At 32.9% G+C, this 23,050-nt stretch overlaps 2 protein-coding genes and 1 long non-coding RNA gene across 4 annotated transcripts in view; 1 reads left to right on the top strand and 2 right to left on the bottom strand.

The window, feature by feature from the left end:
• Positions 1 to 6,016, bottom strand: part of LOC139520972 (uncharacterized) — a 100,384-nt gene extending 94,368 nt beyond the window's left edge. The window contains exon 1 of the mRNA XM_071314090.1: positions 5,791 to 6,016. Within this exon, the coding sequence (XP_071170191.1) occupies positions 5,791 to 5,953 (163 nt within the window). The 5' untranslated portion in view covers positions 5,954 to 6,016. The remainder of the gene's footprint in view (positions 1 to 5,790) is intronic.
• Positions 6,017 to 14,020: 8,004 nt separating this feature from the next.
• LOC139520971 (uncharacterized) lies at positions 14,021 to 15,696 on the top strand. Its single transcript, XR_011663981.1, has 2 exons — positions 14,021 to 15,628; positions 15,667 to 15,696. It is a non-coding gene; the product is annotated as an uncharacterized lncRNA (long non-coding RNA).
• The window catches only part of LOC139520970 (LIM domain-binding protein 2-like), a 27,917-nt gene continuing 19,761 nt past the window's right edge, over positions 14,895 to 23,050 (bottom strand). Inside the window, exons 5-10 of one of the 2 annotated variants that reach the window (XM_071314089.1) lie at positions 22,793 to 22,965; positions 20,655 to 20,777; positions 19,786 to 19,863; positions 18,717 to 18,855; positions 18,024 to 18,160; positions 14,895 to 17,391 (exon numbers count right to left, since the gene is read on the bottom strand). In XM_071314089.1, the coding sequence (XP_071170190.1) occupies positions 17,134 to 17,391; positions 18,024 to 18,160; positions 18,717 to 18,855; positions 19,786 to 19,863; positions 20,655 to 20,777; positions 22,793 to 22,965 (908 nt within the window). In that variant the 3' untranslated portion in view covers positions 14,895 to 17,133. Of the gene's footprint in view, positions 17,392 to 18,023; positions 18,185 to 18,716; positions 18,856 to 19,785; positions 19,864 to 20,654; positions 20,778 to 22,792; positions 22,966 to 23,050 lie in introns of both variants that reach the window. The other variant, XM_071314088.1, reaches the window with a different exon arrangement.

The following is a 23,050-nucleotide window of genomic DNA, read 5'->3' as shown; positions in this document are numbered from 1 at the left end:
TGTAGATAATTTAGCTGATCTGTAACAATAACATCTCCATGCCTTATATATCATGTACTGTAGTACGACGCTAGATTAAAACTGACGAGGAAAGGTAACACACGGCCACCGAAAGCTGTATTATTGTGAAGCCCAGGTGGTCGTGTGGTCTAGCGGGACGGCTACAGTGCAGGCGATTTGGTGTCACGATATCTCAGTAGCATGGGTTCGAATCCCGGCGAGGGAAGAACAAAAAATTTGCGAAAGCAAATTTACAGATCTAACATTGTTGGGTTGATGTTTAGACGGGTTGTATATATGAGTCTAAATTGAAAACTACGTTCAAACCTATGATTGCGTTGGATAAAAACCGCAATTTTTATACGTGTGCATGTAAAACAAATTTCGTTATAGAAGGGTCTAAATACAGCACAAACAACATTTTCCAAAAGACCAAAAAAGTGGGGCCCTTTACATAGTTAACTGTTCGGTGTGAGCCAAGGCTCCGCATTGAAGACCGTACTTTGAACTATAATGGTTTACTTTACAACTTTTGAGAGTTGTCTCGTTGGTACTCATACCATATCTTCTTATATCTATGTATGCTTGTTACAATCTATTTCGTTTATTTCTGGTTGATAGTTGTCTCAGTAAAAAATATTCTTATTTTATTTAAAGTTTTATATCATATTTGAATGTGATATTTGATACAAGATCATATATTACCAATATTTCAATAGAACTGTTACAATAAGTACCAAGACATTATATATTGCGAATTAAGAAAGCAGAATACAATATACTAGTTCTTAATAAACCGTGAAAAATAAGCAGAGTGGTAAGCCACTAAAGGTCAGTAAACTTTAACACCATCCATCAAAGTTAACGGGTTATAGATTCACCACACCCATTGAAAGAATAAGTGTCAATGAAAAGTAGTTATTACATTGTGTAATCACGTCCCACATTTTGACGTTCCCGTGACTCTGAGGTGTTGCTTAATCTTTTGGACTTGTTATGTCCATTTAACTGAATTGTGTACATAATTAAACAACCTTTTCTCAAAATAATACTTTTAATGTAAACTAGTGAACGTCTACATTGTGTGAAAAAAGTCTTTAGAATTTGTGTTCAGATTTAATTGATCGTTCAAAGCAATTTTACTGTATAAACCTAATATATTTACCATAGGGATTAATAAAACTGGCATATTTAAAGATAATTTGTTTGAAGGACTTCAATGTTGATTCTGATATACATTATGAAAGAAAAGGGCACTGGTCATCCACTACATATAACTTTGATTATGAAAGAAAAGGACACTGGTCATCCACTACATATAACTTTGATTATGAAAGAAAAGGGCACTGGTCATCCACTAAATAACTTTGATTATGAAAGCCGAGAACCCCCATCAATCCACTATTATATAGTTTCGGTTATGAAAGACACCGGGACAATGGTCAAGCCACTATATTCATTATGAAAGACACGGACACAATAGCCAAAAGCACTCCGTAACACTTAATTCTATCAAAAAAGATAGGGATAAGATATATCACAAGGATAGGGTCATTATTAGAACTTGATCCCAGTTATGTCAGACCAAAAGTTTCATTCCTGCAGATATTTATCTATTTCATGTAACATTGCAAGTGTTTCAATGTATAAACCTTAGTAAGAGTAGTAGTACCATATTTAATAAAGCCGTGCATTTTTTCCCAACTCAGCGCTAAGATCGGTATAATAAGTCCATGTTAATGGGGGTTTACAATTTATTTACACTTTTATATTTTTCTTATGAAATTCATGGATTGAGATTTAAAGGAGAGAAACAAGCGTACAATGTCATCAACGAAAACGAAAAACAACAGGGAAAAAAACAACATAACACAATACAGCATAGAAAACTAAAGATTTAACAACATGATCCCCACCAAAATCCGAGTCAACTCAGGTGCTCCATCAGCAGGGTAAGCAGAACATGCTCCACGAGTGTTGCTCATATGAGTATAACTGTATAACTCCTCTGATAATTCTTATTCAGTAGGTCTCGTTCTTAGATATTTTTTTAATTTTGGGAAATGCAGTGTTAGTGATGTTAAATGTATTCATATTTGATTAGGCACGGGACGTTTTTGAGCTTTTAACAACAGTATGTTGACTTAAAGATATCTATTTGTTTCTCTGTGTCGTTGAATTGCTGTCGGATACCCCATATCTCCTTTTTATGCGTACTATGCACAATTGACGTAAATTATTCGCGATTGGATTGGGACATCTAATGTAAGTTGATGGTTCACTTCGTTAAAATGGGTGTTGCTGATGAACGGCGGAAACGGAAAACGGAACGGAATACGGAACGGAAACGGAAAATGGAAACAAAAAGAATTCACACTCTTTCCTTTTTTGGTTATTTTATCTACAAAGGCATGTTTTATTTAGTATTACACATGTTCACAAGAAACAAACCCAAAGGAATGAATTTAAAATAAAAGATTTTAAAGTATAAAGTACTGAAATAATTACTGGCCAGGAGATGATGAGACTATGTTTTTGAAATATTTGATAAGGTTATGTGTACGTCGCTCAATTATTATTAGTGTATCTAGTTTAAAAACTGTGATGGCATGATAACCCTGCCTGTCAGCCAAGTTAGCCAACATGGCTAAAATTAAAACATAGGGATAAAATGCAAGTGCTGTCTATTAAAAAACGCTATGAATAACGAAAACCTGATGTGAAAAACATGTTTAATCTGACATCGGAACGTCGGACTTCTTTTAAAATTAGGTTTACTGTGTGTATTGCTTCATATGTGTTTCTTTATTCTACATTGAGTAGAGGTGATGGGGGTACGATCTCACAAAACATGTCTAACCTCCGCCGCATTTTTGCGCCTGTTCCAAGTCAGGAACCTCTGGTCTTTGTTATTTGTCTTGTATATTTTTTTTAATTTAATCTCATTTATATGTTTTGGAGTACAGTGTGACGCCTATTTTCACTGAACTAGTACACAATGTTATTTAGGGACCAGCTGATACCACCTCCGGGTGAGAGATTTTCTCACTGCGTTGAAGACTTATTGTTGGCATTCGGATGTTGTCTGCTCTTTGGTCAGTTCATTCTCGATTTTATTAGAATGTTGAGCCTTACCTAATGTCCATTCACGTCAAAACGGTCAAATGATTTCTTATAGGAGTTATCGACCTTATATGACGAATTTTCTCACTTGCATGTTCGCCTGTTACATGTATATTGAAATATATGATAAATAGATAGCAACTTTTAATAGCAAAAATTACCAGCAAGACAAGATCTGTTGATTGTCATAGTTCTTTATACCCCCCCCCCCCCCCTTTAACCGTTTAGCAACACGTACCCCGTTAAAATGCATGGCTACTTAACTCCTTTCTTTTCACCAAATCACAGTGATGAATGATCTTATTATTATAGAAATTCATAACACCTTGAAGATATAATGATTTCTACAAACAACTCGAGTTTGAGTTATGATTATTCATCAAAACTACAACTGTAAAATGTGGAGTATATGTCTGGGACAATAAACGCAGCAACCAAACGACACAAATATACATTTCAGGCTTATTACATTTTAGTTACAATTTCTCAAATGAAGACTACATATAACAGTGTTGTTCGTCAGTATTATGTGGTTTATTGGCATAATAGTCAAAAGTTCATTGAGCATCCTCAGGGTTCGATTTATATGGCGATACTACGCGTAAAGTATCATTTTAAATGCTACTGAAGGGAAGGTAATTATGTATATAGTTGAATAAGCGATATATGAGATATTGGGTATAAAACCGTATATCGCTATAAAGTGAGAAGTAAAGAAATGTTTGAACATAGGGACATGTCTTCTCATGGAACTGTTTATAGCTAATAGGTTGCACTTTGTAAAACAGTTATTTCACAAACCACGCCTATTTCGGGGAAATCAAGTTGTACAATATGCATAATGATTTTGTTTGGTTTACCTACTGGTTCCCAGATATGTCCTGGCATTGAGCCGTTCGTCGATTTAGAGGGTAATTTACGGAATGTTAGATATAGGGCTATCATGTCTTGTTTAGGGCCGTTCGTCGCTTTATAGAGATAAGGTACGAAATGTACGTTTTAAGGCTGGGCCTTATTTTCGAGCAGATTATCACAATAGCATAATAATGATAATAATAATATCTTTATTTAGAGAGAGTAACTCATTTGGATTACACCAATTTTCAATAAGGCTCTCTTAATACAATAATAATTACATGAAAAATAAACAAGGCATCAATAATAATGATGAATAAAGATTATATGCAATTTAAAATACAATAAACAATTATGATATGGCATTACAGTACAAATATGATGGTAATGTTAAAAGTACATAGATTTGTATTGATGTTTAAATTTAGTCCGAGATTACTCTGACGTCCAACGGCTGTTTTGCCAGACAAGCTAGGGCCGTGGGACGTCAGAGCTCGTCCCATATCAAAAAGTGGATATTTGCCCGTCCAAAATAGATGCGCTGCTTCGTCGCTTCTGGTGCCGACTGACGGCCTTGGAATTATATAATCGGGCATCAATCTGTTCATTTTTCATTTATCTTTTCATTTATGTAAGTTTCACCTACCTGCCAACCTTTATTTTTTCATATTTAGGGGCATTTTTTTCGTCTGACTTCTCTATATTTAGAATATTTTGTAGTGTTATCTCCTCCGACCTGTTGGTATCAATAATTATATTCTAACCTATCGTACGTCCCGAAATCCAAAATATATCTCAAGAAAAATCCAATTTAATAAGTGTCGTTGCATGCACGATAATTGTCCGAAGTTCCACGACTATTATTTAAATATGTCAAAATAAAGGATTCCTAAAACGAGTCTTACGTATAATTCGTCAAGCATACCAAACTTAATGATAGATATCTTAATTATTGGAAAGAAAATATATTTTGTGATAATAAATCAGTACATGGTAATAAGCTGAGAACATATAGACAGCTTAAAGAAAATTATAAATTGGAAACCTATTTATTGTTAAATATAGACAGAAAAGTAATAGGGCATTTTGCTAAAATTCGTATTAGTAATAGTGTTCTTAGAATGGAACAAGGGCGTCACACTAAAACCCCTGTAGAAGAAAGAATTTGTCATTTGTGCCTCTTAGAAGTTGAAGATGAATTTCATTTCACTTTAAAATGTACAAAAGTTAACTAAATATAATTAGAGACCACTGAACTGTTTTCCAAAATTAGTGAAATAGTTCCCTCTTTTTTAAATATGACTAATGAAGCAAGATTTAAATTTTTATATACGTGTGTTGAGACTGATATAATTAGAATTATTGTTAAATTTATAAGCAACATGTACATTTCTAGAAATGCTTTATTAAGCACTAAATAACTTTGTGGTACCACCTCCTCATATAATGTTTATGAAATTGGTATGATATATATATGTTTGTATGTTTGTGTATAACAAATTTGTATTGTCTTGGTATCAATCCTGTAATTTTGGATTTTAAAACAATAAAAAATACTTACTTAATTACTTACTTACTTACGTACCTTTCGTCAATTTGTAAAAAAGCTCTAATAAGACGTATACATATTGTTATAAAGTAACTTAATCTGACCTTTTAACCGGATCAGTTGAATTATATTTGTATGTTAAACAGAGTCAATATAATATTTAATTTAATTTTTGATGCATTGATCACTATTAAAGTTATATTGTTTTGCAGGAAACAAATTTCAATTGATCCCGCTAATTACCAGTAATCTATAATACTTACAACTTTTGTTGGCGGTGTAGATGAGCTCATTAAGCTTGTTCGTAAATTGTTCCTTAATTTCAGACACTTCGTTCCCATGTGCATCAGTCCGAACAGGAATAATAAAACAGCACAACAGTATAAAAGTCCAAAGAGTATGATATTGGGGTTGATGTGTCCCCATGATGGAAATGTGCCTGTCTGTCTTAGTGAAATCAACGGCACTGGGTTTTAAATAGCCGAACAAACCCGTTATATAGTCATAAGATATATTTACACGGGAGTTTAAATTTTCTATATTTACACTGTCATGATTTTCAATCAATATAATTTGTATTTCAGCCACTGGTTGCGGATCATCGCATAGCTAGAACGAAAGGTGCTAACTTAACCGTAAAATAGTTGCTTATTCGACGACTTTTAAGTGAAAGCATGGGGTATAGGGGCCGGAAACAATGGGTAAGGTTAATAAATAAATATAACGAATGGAATGTGTTCTAACAGTTTTTGGGTGAAATCCTTTTGTTTGTAGTTAGTATCTGCAGACATTATGAATACAAGAGGGGGTGTACATAAACAAAACGAAAGGAACAAATGAGAGTTACGGGTCACAAATAACTAGAACGACATATAATAAATATAGTATGCACAAAAATGGTTTTGTATCCTTAGATAAAATTATTTTGCATAATTGGAGGCGACAAATTTGGTGGATATAGTTCATAAAGAAGCTAGAACGACATTGGTGTTACAAAATTGCAATGGAGTCTGTGAACTGTGGGTGGATAGAGTTCATATGGAAGCTAGTACGACAATAATTTGATATCATAGGAATTTGCGATTGAGATTTACAGTAACACTGTTCAATTTAAATAAAAACAATATTCTGAAGATTCGTACAGTGGCACATTTAAAGTTTAAGAGAACTGTTAAGCAAAACTAATCCGGAAAATGAAGACACGTGCTTTATATAGTTTTTGTCGAGCCTGCAACTTTTGTTGCAGAAAGCTCGACATAGGGATAGTGTTCCGGCGGCGGCTACGGCGGCGGCGGCTACGGCGGCGGCGGCGGTGTTAGCTCACTTCTTAAAAGCGATATATTTTAGAAGGTGGAAGACCTGGATGCTTCATATTTTGTATATAGATGCCTCATGTTACGAAGTTTCCGTCAGTCACATGTCCATTGTCCTTGACCTCATTTTCATGGTTCAGTGACCACTTGAAAAAAAAGTTCAAATTTTTTGTAATGTTAAATTCTCTCTTACTGTAAGTAATAGGATAACTATATTTAGTATGTGCGTACCTTGCAAGGTCCTCATGCCCGTCAGACAGTTTTCACTTGACCTCCACCTCATTTCATGGATCAGTGAACAAGGTTAAGTTTTGGTGGTCAAGTCCATATCTCAGATACTATAAGCAATAGGTCTAGTATATTCGTTGTATGGAAGGACTGTAAGGTGTACATGTCCAACTGGCAGGTGTCATCTAACCTTGACCTCATTTTCATGGTTCAGTGGTTATAGTTAAGTTTTTGTGTTTTGGTCTGTTTTTCTCATACTTTATGCAATAGGTTTACTATATTTGTTGTATGGAATGATTGTAAGGTGTACATGTCTAGCGGGCAGATGTCATCTGACCTTGACCTCATTTTCATGGTTCAGTGGTCAAAGTTAAGTTTTTGAGTTTTGGTCTTTTTATCTAATACTATTTGTCATAGGTCAACTATATTTGGTGTAGGGAAATATTTTATGATCTATATGTCAGTCGTGCAGGTTTTATTTGACCTTGACCTGGTTTTCACGGTTCATTGCTCAGTGTAAAGTTTTTGTGTTTTGGTCTATTTTCTTAAACTATAAGCAATAGGTCAACTATATTTGTTGTATGGAAGCATTGTTAGCTGTACATGTCTGCCTGGCATATGGTTCAACTGACCTTGACCTCATTTTCATGGTTCATGTTAAGTTTATGTGACAGTCGTAATAAAGCTTTGTATTTAGGATTATCAACATAATATCAATGATTAGTAAAGAAGGCGAGACATTTCAGTGTGTGCACTCTTGTTAATATCATCATACGTGTATACATTAGTTAACACAAATTTAAACAAATCCGAAGAAAAAAAACAAACATTAAAGACGGAGTCTTTAGTTGCAAGGTTTCGGTGCAAAATATAGTTGACATTCATTTTGTGTCCGGACAAAGTCGAACAGTATGAGATACATACGATGGACAATTTATCAGATAGTCTATGATACAGATTCTTTCTTACATTTTATTAGCTTTGGACCATAGGTTTATCGTAAGAAAGATGAAGACTCAGTCGACATTGCATTTAATTTGATGTATGATCTAGACGACTGCAACCAGGGCATCTGTTCCTCTCTAAGCTGACAGAAAATAGTTGTCATCACTTAAATATAGGCGAAAGATACCAAAGGGACATTTAAACTCATAAGTCAAAAATAAACTGACAACGCCATAACTGAAAACGAAAGAGACAAACAGACAAACAGCAGTACAAAAACACAGCATAGATACCTAAAGGCTGAGCAACACTCACCCCCGCCAAAAACTGGGAGGATCTAAGTTGCTCCTGAATGAGGGGAGCTGCACATGGTGTTGTCCATTCATGTACAAACCTGGTTATACGTATTATTCGGTGGGTCACATTCTGGGAAGAGGGACTCGGATTATATGGACGAAAATTTGAATATATCCGTCGTCATAATGTCATAAATTTTGACGATATTTCAAATTTTTATGAAATTTTTATATGCATTTAGAACATTGCAACTCAAGCTTTGATGGCAAAAACAGGGTTTTAGCTGTAAATTGAATAGATGGTTAATCAAAGCTTTAACCACACAATAGAAAATTGATCTTGAAAGGTTTAACTGTTTTGCTTATGATCCTTTTGGTTTTGCGGCAATGCTCTGTCTTTAGCACACATGATATTATTAGTTATTTGAACTTATTTCTGAAACACGTTTGTCAATCTGTATTCTCTTTATCGACAGCAAATAAACAAAACAAACGAAAAACTTATAAAAAAATAAAAAATGAATAAATAAAAATTAGTCCAACATGATTTGTCAACATGTACAAATGTTGCTTACTTCTAGTTATTAACCCGGCCCAGTGAAACCTATACGTATCTTTTGAGTCATAGAACAAATCAGATACTCATATCGCATATTTAAAGATGTTAAAATTCCTTTGTCTTGGTTTTATTAAATGTCTGCCTCATGATCCAAGAACAATACAAGCCATAAGTATTAGATTTTTAGCGATTTGTAATAGGGAAAACCAATAGATATGGGATATACATCCATGACACAAGCATCAGTACATGCACCGCAAACAAAATGGCCTAAAGTTGACAAAATGATGTGGCACACATAAGGGAAGTTATCTCCAGAACAAATATATCATAACTTAAAAACTTAACAGCATACAACTCAGGCACTGGGAAACATCATGCTACGGCCTACACAGAACACGAGAGACAAACTCTGTGAATATATAAGTGTTTATGTCATAACAGGTTGCGCATTTTTAACCAAATAAATTTCTAGTTTCTAGTGAAAAAAAGTGTCATTGCATGCAAACGACAATTAAAAAGAACTAAGAATTACTTAAGTTCTATAGGAGTCAGTCAAAATATATAATATAAATCTTTTTTTTTGTATTTGTAAAAATAAATGTGATTATTTTTTTTTTCATAAATCAGCTAAAAAAAACCCACAAAATATACTTTTGTTCCTAATACAACTGGCCATAATGGACAAACGCCTAATCCATACGTCATCCGGCCACAATTGACAAACGTCCAATCCATGTGACAACCGAACGTCTGATAGACAAATGCCCCCAAAAAGTGGAATTCCGACAGGAGCTCAGTTAAGATATCAATATATTCAGCATAGACATGTAACATCTAATGCAAAAGCTAAAATTTCTAATTTTTTCTTTCCTGTATTTTTTAAAAACTGCCCTATTTTTGTCATTAATTGGAACATTACCTCATTTCGGCGGAATTTAAAAGAAAACAGAGAACACATACATTTGAAAAGTCGTGACAAAATACAATGCATATTAAGTATGCCGATACTATTTATGTATTTAATCTTTAACAAATTAACTCACATGACCGTTTCAGTTCAAGTATTATACTGAGCGAAATTAAAAGCATCAGAAATGTGATTTAAAAAAATAAAAATTGTGTAGCACTGTTAAATTCCACTTTAAATGTGATTGATGAGGGTGCAATACAGAATTTACAATTATGCATATAAAAAGAAGTCACGATTATACTGACATCTAAGACAAAGATATTCTGTTAACATTAAACATACTAGTAGAACTGTGTTACAGCAATTAACAGTTTCAGTATACATAGTACTTCTGAGGACAAAATATAGAACTTCGAATTTGTAAAATGATTCAATGAATATATGGGAAACTATTTAAAAACGTTCATGACTCTCTTTGTATGCGCGTAGAACATCAACCTATGCGTTTGAGAGAGAATTGTATGGTTATAGTAAAAACTGACAAATTATAATAGAAATTAGCTTAATATTGAAATTGTATTAACCTTTCACGTGAGGTTATTGCCAGTCTATATGGTGGTGTAGATGCCATTGATTAGCTTATATAACTTTTTTTAGGGAGTCACGTGCATGTTGAGTGACCGCATTATGAAATTAAAAGTTAGTACATATGAACTGGAAATATAGGACCAAGTTGATGTGATCATGTTTCATAAATGCATTAACGGCTGTATGTGTTAACTAGCTCAGAAATGAAATTTCCCTTCGTCTTGCCTGCTTAGTCGATATAAACAATATAGTTGACCTAGTACTTAGTGTAAATGATTTTTTTGAACGAATACCATCTATACCATTTCACAGACCTAACAAAAATCAAAAGTTTAATTTAGCAGTATTCAGAAAAACGTGAACACACTATTCATAAAATTCCACTTATTTCTTATTTAATTAAATGTATGGATGTTATGTATATTCGAATATCACGTTTCGATAATAATTTAGATATTAATAAAAGGATAACTAATACGTCTATTTTTAAGAACGGATATAACATGCTAGTTCTCGCAAAGCGTTTTGTGTTTGCACTTGCAGACAAAACATTTAACAAGGTGGTGGTGGTGGTGGTGGTGGTATGACTACTCGGAAGTTTTATATATTTTCTACTGCCAAAGCCGTGCGCACCTCAACACAATTCAAAAGTAGACAATCATATCATTGCTACATTTCAGCCTAAGGCCTTCTCAGAAAAATTGGAAATCCCAATCATGCATGTGCAACCTATACTACATGATAGTTTTCTGTAATTTAGCATAAGATTTGCTTATTTTTTAGTGTAATGAGCTATTTAGATGCATGTTTTTCGTGGGCCGTTTTATTTGGTTAACAGTTGTGACTGTCGACTCTCTGTTCCTCACTTCCATATAACCCCAATATACAACATTGGGTTTTTTTTTCAACAACAGGACAAACAAGAAATCGTAAAGCAGATTTATTTTCCGCAACTTATGCCTCGTTCACACCTACATTCAATTCGAATTGAATTCGAATCGAATGCGAATTAAACTAATTCGAATTAGTTAATGCGAATCGAATTCGAATTACGTGTGAACTCATATAAAGTCTTCTTATGCTATGAAAAAGGTAAACACTCTTGATATTTTAGGATTAAACGCCTTTTTAAAGGAATTTATTTTTATATGTACATCTATCGACGTTTAGGCAAATAAGTTCATCGACATGTTGTAGATATTCATATTGGCACACATGGTGCTCCTTTAACAGCAATCTTGATATCTGTTTAACTCATCAGTTTATGATTAAACTCACTAAAGATCAGTATAAATTTGTACTTACTGATAAATTAAAAAAACCGCTTATCGTTACCATGATAGATTTGTTCCTTAAAGTAAGCAATCATTATCTAATCAAAATGCAGAAATTTACGCAAGGGAACTACTTTTGGAAACATAAAAAATTGAAAACAGAAAGATTTCTTCACCGTAGCGAAATAACCCTCAGGCGCTGTATAAATGAGAGGTTTAATTGCGAGCCTCAAAGTCAGTATCATTGCTGTGATATTACAACTATGATTAAAATCTTCCGACTCCCGTAAAAATGGTCAAATCAAAACAACGTTACAATAAAAAGAAAAACTCTATTATCAAGGATTTGTTATCACAAAGTATACACTATTACAATATTTTCTGTAAAATTGTATCAGAAAGGGGTTGCTTTTAAAAGGTGACACAATTGCAACTTACTCTTAAAATGTCAAAGTTTCACCACTCCTCCGGTAAGAATGGTCGGATCAAAATGATGGTATCATATGGTCAACTACACATCATGGCAAACATCAACAAGTATGAGAACTTGTTGTAAAGTTGTCTCAGAGGAGTTGCATTCATAAGGTGACATATTTACAAAATCCAACGAATGGTCAAAGTCTTACAACAAAGGTATTATAATAGGTCACCTACATATGATGGCAACCATTGCTAACAAATATGAGTGGTTTCTGTAAAACGGTCTCAAGAGTATTTGTGTTCACAAAGTGACACAATTACAAAACTCTAAAAAAAAAATTCCGTTACTCCAGTAAAAATTGTCTGTATTGTTTGGACTGTATAAAATAGTGAGCTACGCAAAATGGAACTATACATATTTTTTAAGGGGCCAGCTGAAGGACGCCTACGGGTACGGGAGTTTCTCGCTACATTGAAGACCCATTGGTGGCCTTCGGCTGTTGTCTGCTCTATGGTCGGGTTGTTGTCGCCATTTCCTTTCTCAATTTTATCATAGCACTGTTTATAATAAAGTTTCCAGAGGATTTTTGTTTGTTTGCAGCACACTTCTGCATTCATAATAAGAGCTATCATACTAACTGTATTCACTGTGAAATATACTTATAGTAGTCATGAAACTTTGATAGACGATTTATGCCATGTTGACTTACCGGTATTTGTAGGTCTTGTTGTTCTGCACATGTTTTGCTGTTTACAGTTTCTCTATTTATCATTGTTTTTGTAATTTACTTCTATGTTCTTATTTAGCAACCAAAACCTTGTTATTGATGACTCAAATACCTGGATACGATATTCAAAGTAGATTCCCTGAGAAACATTCAGGTAAAGTGTGGTTACATTTTCCCCAGTAGTTTGAGAGATTTTTTATAAAGAAATTTACGACAATGATGGACACCCAGTTATTGTAATAGCTAAGATGGTGATTTGAGCCAGTTTACCTAACAAAAAGCCTTTTAGACTTTAACTGGCATGATGTGACATACATGCAAGATGGTCGAAAACTCGATCTTTGACAGTCATGATCGACTATTAATGTTGTGGCTAGAACTTTTCTTTAGATGTCTAAACTCCAATTTGAGAAACATATGATTGAGATAAAGCAGTGCACCTGTCCTAAAATCTCTTAAAACTGTTGATTCTATAAGGTTTTGTGTATGACCCCTACTGAGTCTTCTTATAGCCTACTACTAGTAAAGAAATTAAAAGTTGCAGCTCTGAGATGGAGCGTACATTTATGGGGACAGTTTGTCCCTTTGACCTGGTTCTCACTTGTAATAAAACTGCTGTCTCTTGGGTTTTAATTATAATTATTACAACATGCACATGCAAATTGGTTGTTGATTGTTGTTCAAGTGTTCAGAGACAAATAAGAACCATGATAACGTATAAGACCTAGAATGGCCCTTTATAAAACAGTGTGGGGCAATTTAAACCCCTAGTTTAGATGGATCACACTGCATCCCTTGATTTGTAACCTATATTTATGGGGACAGTTTGTTCCTCTGACCTTGTTATCTCTTCTAATTAGCTGTGATCTCTGAGTATCAGTTATATTCTCATTGGTTTTTAATTGTGGTTTTGTGACTGATATTAGTACAAAAATTTTGTAAGACCAAGATTGCCTCTTTTATTATCCAATAGTTTTACTACATATACTAATAGTTTTCAGTTATAAATATTACCGCAGACCATTGGTTGATGATAGCGATTTGTGGCCATTACAGTCAGAACCGTAAGAAAACTTAATTGCTTTTAATGGATTCTTTTTAACAAATAAAGTTAAAAGGTGTCTGATGGATAAAAAATAGGGAATACACCAAATTTAATTTGATTTGATTATGATTATGTGTCTGACCAGTCAATCAATGGCTTACTGATCATTGGTTGTGCCTTATGTAAATTGTCAATCAAAGGCTTACTGATCATTGGTTGTGCCTTATGTAAATTGTCAATCAAAGGCTTACTGATCATTGGTTGTGCCTTATGTAAATTGTCAATCAAAGGCTTACTGATCATTGGTTGTGCCTTATGTAAATTGTCAATCAAAGGCTTACTGATCATTGGTTGTGCCTTATGTAAATTGTCAATCAAAGGCTTACTGATCATTGGTTGTGCCTTATGTAAATTGTCAATCAAAGGCTTACTGATCATTGGTTGTGCCTTATGTAAATTGTTAATCAAAGGCTTACTGATCATTGGTTGTGCCTTATGTAAATTGTTTTATTATTTGTATTCTGTTATAAATAGCTACTAATCTATCTAGCAACTAAATTAACCTTTAGAAGTAATACTCTATTATTTTGAAACCTCAGATAACTTTACTTAGAATTATCAACAGAGAAGTTATCCTCTAAAGAAGGGGTCAATTGATGGGAATTTGCAACTAACTTAATATACATAAACCTTGGGAAGTTGTCCACTGATAAATTATATAGGAAGTAACCTAACAGTCTTGGCTTATAATTATTAGAACCTTGGGTGTAATTGTTCTGTTTAGTGGTGTAAGAAATGATCCTAATCATAATTGTTTGAACATTTGAATGCAAGATGTAATATTAATCAGAATTTTTAAACACAATTCTCTGGATCAGGCTTTAAGGAGCCATCTCTATGGCTAACAGACACATGGAAAGACAATGGTTGATATATAAATAAGTAGCCAGTGACCATGAGTAATTTATACTCCCAAAATCAGCTTTCTGTGAGTTTGACTAGGTATATAAATGCACTAAAAAGAAGTGGCAGAGTAAATAGCTTAAAGACACAGAATGTTTTGTTCATAAAAATGACATTTATTTTCTTAAAAAAATGACATTTCAAATTTTGTTGACAATACTAAACTTTTATGATTACAAAACAGAATATGACCGACTACCTCTACACAATAATGATTACAATATAAAATACACATTAAATAAATGATTGATTCAGATCTTTATATAGAATGTTGATACAACTTTATACATAGATCAGATCTGGGCAAAATGGTCCAACATTTTACTTCACTATTTCATATGATTGTTTAAGAATAAGAATCGTCAAAAGAGAAACCTGTTTTTTATTATTATTACTGGTACTCGTTATATATTCTTCATAGCTTTCTTTTGCAATCTAAATGACATCATATACAAAAATACAGGAGAAAAGTCACTTTATTTATAAACTCAAGTTTTAAATGCAACTAAAAAATTAGCATGTTGGATCCAGTTCACTGTATACAAATCTTACTACTGGTGAAAACCCCAAAGTTCTTAAAAAACAAAGAATTCACAGTAAAGGTGGGTATACAACCAATGTTATATCTAAGGTACAGACAGGAGAGGAATATTTTATATAATAGTTAGCTATCAGCAAAACAATTTCCAACAAAATATGATATGGTTAAGACATTTCAATATACAATATTGCTGGACATGAATAGATAAACAAATCCTTTTTTCACCATGAATATGTCTAATATAGACAATAACTGAAACATATACATTCAAATCAGTGGGATATAAAGGTGGCTCTAGTAGTGGCACTTCCTCTTTGGATATAAAGGTGGCTCTAGTAGTGTCACTTCCTCTTTGGGTTTGTCTTATTTTTTTTAATACAAAAAAATCAAGGAAAAAAGGAAAAAAAAGGATGAAAAAAAAAGAAGCTTGAATCCACACCCAGAACCTGTACTTCCAAACTAAATTGATAACCAATGTAAGACATACAACCTAAGTACCATCTCATAATACTCAAAATATAAACATTTTGTCAAATTTGTACAACATTTTACCACTCAAATAAAGTTAACTTCATATTCTATCAAGATGAAGATTTTAGAGGATGTCAATGTCAAAATGCAGAAATAATGAAAACTTCAAATAACATTTTTTTTTTATCTTGATTTAGTATGAGAACTAAGTATGATTCAGTTTAATCAGTCTCATTTTAGCCATGACAAATGTACAATAACTGATAAATTCCATGTTTTATATGTGAAAAAAAAATAAGTGGGGATAAATTATGTGTTTATAATGATAACTTGCTTAATCAAAATATCTAGAGTTATCCCCCATTGCACAACCTGCTTTTTATCATCAATAAAATCCACAATTCAATCACTAAAAACTTGTTTTACAGTTAAGTAGATGTATTTAACAAACATTTTAACTCTTCATTTCAACAATCATTTACAAAATTCAAACTGAGTTACAAGGTTTCACTAATAATAATTTCTGTACAAAACTAGTCCTAGGAACAAACAGGATAGTCAAAAAGCTAGATGTAGTAATTAAAATGCCTGAGGTCTGGAATTCTATTCAAATCCATACAATCAGACTGATTGATTCAACTAGGGTAACTGATGTATATAATATTTCAACAAAGATTTGAAATGTATTCTTCTCAAAGATTTAACTGTTGAGCAAAAACAGTTGGAGAACAATAACATAATAAAATATTTAGAGGAGACATCAAACTCTATTATAATTTTACACTGTAATCTATGATATTATCTACAAATATGTGAAAATCTTGTCGTTAATTTGAACATTTTGCTGTTGTTCCTTTAGAAAATCTACATATACATGTATGTCACTACTGACTTGTTTGATACAAAAAAGTATATTTATATAAGAGCGAAAAAACTTTCATGAAAAAAAGATCATTTATAACTTTTTAAAAATAATAACTTCTTAATAATAATAGCAAAAATCCTAATGTTTTGATCATCAAATCTTTCTTTATTCCATGCAATTTATTATTTTACAAAAGCTATAAATAATTCAAGTCTACAAAATACCCTGTTGGTCAGTATTCAAATATAAAAAAATCTTAATTTTCTATTATCAAAAGAAACTCTTCAATTCATATTCGTTCCTACAAATTTTATCTCATAAACAGATTTTTTTCCTAAATATAATAATTATAATAAAAGTGATTTATATTTGTTCCTGCAAATTTTAGTCTATAAAAAGCCTTTTTTAAAAATAATAATCAAATTTGAATATGATCCTTCTTCTTTATAATTTAAATTTACTCGATTTTTCCTTCTTCTGGTTGACTCGTGACAGGGGGAGGAATACTAGCCCCTGGGGTGCTGCTGCCTGTGGGGGTTTTCTTGTCCTGACCCCAGGGACTATGAGCTACAGAAGGTGAATTCTGAAAGTCTTTGCTATCTTCTTCTGGATTGTTGGTTTCAAACTGTGAATTTTCCAATCGTGTAATTAACCTTTCATCTTCATCACCAAACTCCCCTCCCATCAAAGTAGGTTCTCCAACAACCATTACATCCTGTTAATCAAAAGATAATGTAAAAGTGTAAACATCTGGTCAAATTTTAATATTCATAACAATATTTGTATCAAATGTTCAATAACAAAATGAAGAAGAGGAAGAGAATCATTTGTTATTCTTATGTAGTATGCATACACCGGAAAGAAATAACTCACTGCAAATTCTAAATTTTTTGTGATGTTCTTATTCATGCAAGGGACAGGTTTTTTGCTAAATAAAAATTATCATTTTAATTTTGATACATTATATCAGCCTTGAGCTGTTTTATGCTCTTTTATTGGGTTCTTGTCTCTTTGACATTATCCCCATTTCAATTTTCAGTTATTGCTTAGTTTATGACAGAACATTATTGAAAACTCCAGAAAAATATGTAATGGTTCAGTATATTGTCAATTGTGTAAACATCCATTGCTTAAGATTTTAAGTGGCTTAATGAAAGAATTGAATCAGGAAATTCATCACTGTTTATTGAACTATCTCAAAGCGGTCCATCTGCCTAGAAGTCAAGGAGATTTTTGCTGTTGTACTGCCAGTCCTCTACCATAGCTGATGAACTTTCCCAAAGAAAAGGCTTGTAATATGTTTAACTCCAGGAGATTACGACATATAACTCTACTTATTAAACTTACCCCAGGGACAGAGCTCCCAATGCCTTGAGGTCCAGGGGATCGTTTCTTTGTTGGACCTCCGCCACTATTCAGATTTCCAGCAGCATTTCCTGTTGAAGATTTCCTTTTCCGCCTTTTACCTGGTTGTCTCGTTGGTTCTGTAAAATCAGCAAACATTCCAGCTTTAACAACAGAACAATACAACAGGTTTTATTTTTCTTGTTCTTTAAAAAAAATCTTGCCAGAAGCAAAAAGACTAGAACTCAGCAAAGCACATATACATTATACATATATGTAGAATTTTACAATGAGAAAGCTCTATATCTCTTTTCAGAACTCCTACGTGAAGGTTAAAAATTATTAACTTTAGTGGGAATGTGTAGGAAAACTGTTTTTTTTTAATATTTAGTTATATCTTCTATAAAGGTCTGATACCACTTATCAACATGGCAAACCTTCATTTTCAAAAAGGTCACATCTCCAATAAGGTCATTTTTTTGGTCTCAAGGATGACCTTTAAATACAGGTTTTACTGTAAACACCTTGAAATTTTGATAATTTTGAAATGTTTTTGTAGATGCTCCCAACAATATCAGTATCATTTAAACAAGACTTAGGCATATATTATTCTAACATTAAGCAAAGGCATATGGTTGTAACATTAATTATACAGTATTCTATAATTAAACATATAGTAATTAATCAAGTACTCACCTTGCTTGCCTTTGCCAGGAGGAGCTACCATTCTCTGCCATTTTTGGAACAATGTTGTTTTGAGACAATCCCTTGGATTTAACCCGTATGCTTTATGTCTAGACATTAACTCCTGCATTGGTTCCAAGATCACACAAAGCTGAAATATGAAGTTTGCTGATGAATTTCAAAATAAGGAAAGTTCAATAATTGTTGATATATTTTGAAATATATTCACTTAAATCAAGGAGTTATATAAAGTAAAAAAAAAAATATTTCTCTATGTGTTTTTTTTTTAAAGATTTCATTACAAACTGAGCTCTTTTAATTTTTTTCCATTTGTCATGTAAAGAGATATTTTCACTGTCAAAACATAAGGTTTCATGAGAATTAAAATAGATTTTTCAGCAATGCAGTTGAAGATATATGTAATGAAATTATGAAAGAAAAGTGGGGATTTGAGAGCATCTTTTTAAAATGCTATTTCATTGAAAAACCCCAAGAAACTCATGATAATAAAAAAATGTTAATATTAAAGCAGACCTAACCACTGAAAAATCTTCAAAATAAATGTTTCAGAAAACAGGTAATCTATTATTTTCCTTCAACTTTGGCATACACAAATGATATGTAAACCCTTTTGATCCATTATGATACCATTCATAATCTCTTGTCTTCCAATTTGGTTTGATGACTGCCATTATCAAAATAAATAACAGGGACATGATTTTGCTCATGAAAATACAAATGAGAAATAGCTGTGTAGGAAGATATTCATTAAGCATGTAAAATAAAAGAAACTTCCTAGACAACTCTGAACAGACAAAAGTGGAATACAATCATCACGTAAATAAGCTGTAGAGTAGTTATCTATTTGACAATAGAATTTTCAGTTTGGATTCTCTGTCAATTGACCCCAAGATTTAGCAACCTTTGACCTATTGATGTGATACAAATCACTGTTGCTTTGCGGCATTGGAAATTTATGTTTGTGTTTTCAAAAGTGTGATATAAAGTTGATAATCTGATTGAGACAAATTCATCTACTTCATATAAAGAAATTTGAAATTTTAACAATATTGTAACTTACCCGTAAGAAGTTGAGCGTGTAGTTAGTTAGTCCCTGTCTTGTTATATTTTTTGATAACTGTTCAACCATTGAAGGATCCTGGGAAAAAAAATAACATTAAAAGATTCACATTATCATATTGCTTTGTGTGTCTTATTAATTAATTATACTTTTTTTTAATGGGTGGGTATCATGTTCAATTTGGGTCTGACAAGATCAGGGTCATAAAAAGAATTCTCACACCAACATGGATATTAGTGTCACACATTTGTGGGAGGAGCTTTAATTATCAGCATTAATGAGGGAGGAGCTTTAATTATCAGCACTAATGAGGGAGGAGCTTTAATTATCAGCATTAATGAGGGAGGAGCTTCAATTATCAGCATTAATGAGGGAGGAGCTTTAATTATCAGCACTAATGAGGGAGGAGCTTTAATTGTCAGCATTAATGAGGGAGGAGCTTTAATTATCAGCATTAATGAGGGAGGAGCTTTAATTATCAGCATTAATGAGGGAGGAGCTTTAATTATCAGCATTAATGAGGGAGGAGCTTTAATTATCAGCACTAATGAGGGAGGAGCTTTGATTATCAGCATTAATGAGGGAAGAGCTTTGATTATCAGCATTAATGAGGGAGGAGCTTTAATTATCAGCATTAATGAGGGAGGAGCTTAAATTATCAGCACTAATGAGGGAGTAGCTCTTTTTATTTAGTTGTAAACACCTACATAGTTATGACACTATGCTGGGTAGCTCTATTTACCTATACTGCTGACATTTGAAATATATTCTATAAAAACATTGCCATGGCATTACTTTGGATGAGATCTTGATGTTTAGTTCTTATTAAGTACATTGTTATGACACTAGATAGAATGTGCTTTAATTACCTGCATTGCTATAACACTCCGTGGGATAAGCTCTCTGTGTTGGCGAACTTGAAAATGCCATGATCTAATTCTCATCAAATCGTCAAACGTAAATTCTAATATCAATCTGCCTTCTGTTACAACCTACAAAACATAAACTATATATATCAACATCCTAGTAAATGTGTCATGTATCTAAATATCCTAAACTATAGACTCAAAATAGCATGTATCCCTAGCATGGAATTTTCTCATATTGTCTGATTTATTTTAATTTTTTTTAGATAGCTTGCATTTGGATGTTTGACCTGGAAATAATTTTTACTTGTGTAGATTTTCTCTGTTTTACTCTTTTGGTTGAGCAACAGGGGCCATATTTGTTTATCAATTAAAATCATCCTTTGATAAATCAAAGAGCAGATTGCTCTGAGGGATACAATTGCCATTGTTTTCATTAATACATGTATTCGTATTATTTTCAAAAAAAATTCAACTGCACCTGTAAAATAATTGTAAAATGTAATTTACGTAATCTAAATAGTTATTCAACTTTAAAAAAAGGCCAATCCGGAATACAAGTATATGAACAATGTACTTATTGTGTTTTATTTTTGTACTATCAATTCCAAGTCCACTTTCCACAGCAGTCACTGAGAGTGAGAGAAGGTATTTCAATTCGTACCTTATCACCTATTTTCCTACGTGAATTCTAGGTGGAACCCCATTCCTAACTCTTTAAATATTTAATTTCCTTTTGGTCAGTGGGCATGACTCCTTTCCGTACACATTCCTCTGTTTAAATTGCGAACGGTTTTAATCTAATATGACTTCTATCGACATAACAAGTTAATTTTTCTCGATGTATCATCATTTAACGAAATTACTTACGGAAGGGAGACAATTCGAAGCGATAATGTGGAAGACTCCATATTGGCTGAAGGGGTGTTCTAGTTACACCTTTACGTTGTGGACTACATTTATTTTAATTAAAATGATGCATATGATTTAAAATTTACAACAACAATAACCCTCAATAGCAGACAGGCATAGAAAGGATCTCGTGAGTTTCAAATTAATCAATGGAATGGGGAATCCAGAGCAACCATTCAATCTGATACCCCTTCAAGTCAAGAAAACTATATGCATGCACATAATTACCTAAACAAACCCTAGACTTGTGATTTGTAGCAAGGACGTATATTAAATGTTAATTAAACGACCTCCATTTCTTTATGGAAGTACAATATCAAATATCAGTTTCACAATGGTGACATCTATGAAAACTCCACTTCAGTTCTTATATGACAGAAATAGATTTATCGATCAGAATTCAGAGAACTCTCGCATGTTATCAAAACTGGGGAATTCCCTCTGGCATGTTTCTAAATTTATAAAAACACTTATTCTAATGCAACAACGTTTGTAACGTTCATTTTGATTGGATAACGTCACTTTCTTACATGGCATCAATTGACAGTTGATGCTATGGGACGTACGCGCAAGCGCAGACGGTATATGACAGATTTTAAATACATGTTTTAACGTTGTTTTTCTGTCAGTTTCATTAGAATGGAGATAACAATATTGTATTTTAAGCTCCGACGGCATCAATTGGGGATTTGATGGTCGCAAATACCCGTTTACTGTCTCCGCTAACGCGTCGCCAGTAAACTTAATTTGCGACCATCAAATCCCCAATTGATGCCGTCGGAGCTTAAAATACAATACAGTTATCTCCTAAATATAAATACTGCTTAATTCTGATTTTCCGTGTTGTTAAAAACACGCATATATGTCAAGGGAAATATCGAAACATGAAGATTATGAGAAGAACATTATAGGACAGTTGTTTCTATTAAATCCTTTAGTTTTTTATACCATTTATAGCAAGACAACCTCAAGAATCTGAGATGTTCCTTGATGTTTAGAATAAAACGGTTGACGTAACATAAGGGAGAGTATTCTCAGCAGAAAAGACTGCTGGACTGCTGACATATATGTTTTCTTATAATTTTATAAGAATGTTTGTATGATGAAGAACTAAATAAATATTCATTTAAAGCTTATTTGTTATGTTTAATTTTGTGTATGATGACCACACTAGAGGGTAATGGATGTTTTATAAGCGACAATGGCTTTGACCTGTGAAGGTCACTTACCTTAGTAAACATTGGTTTGCCATGATGTGTTACCATAGTAGCATGGTCACAGTCTAAGGTGATTGATGTATTATGAAATGATTCTTTAGTATGCTTCAATATGTAGTAGAGATCTGTAACTCCTCCCTCAAATATACTTCTGAAATACCGAGGTATCAGTGTTCTTCCAATCGCTGTAATAGAAATATCACAATTATAATACATAGCTTTATTCAAATATAATCTAGATATACATTGTACCAGGAGTCAATTACACAA

The sequence above is a fragment of the Mytilus edulis genome, chromosome 4 (genome assembly GCF_963676685.1).
Source record: "Mytilus edulis chromosome 4, xbMytEdul2.2, whole genome shotgun sequence".
NCBI classification, from domain to species: Eukaryota; Metazoa; Mollusca; class Bivalvia; order Mytilida; family Mytilidae; genus Mytilus; species Mytilus edulis.
Note: the sequence above shows the minus strand (reverse complement) of the source record. Positions and strands in the feature narration are given on the sequence as shown.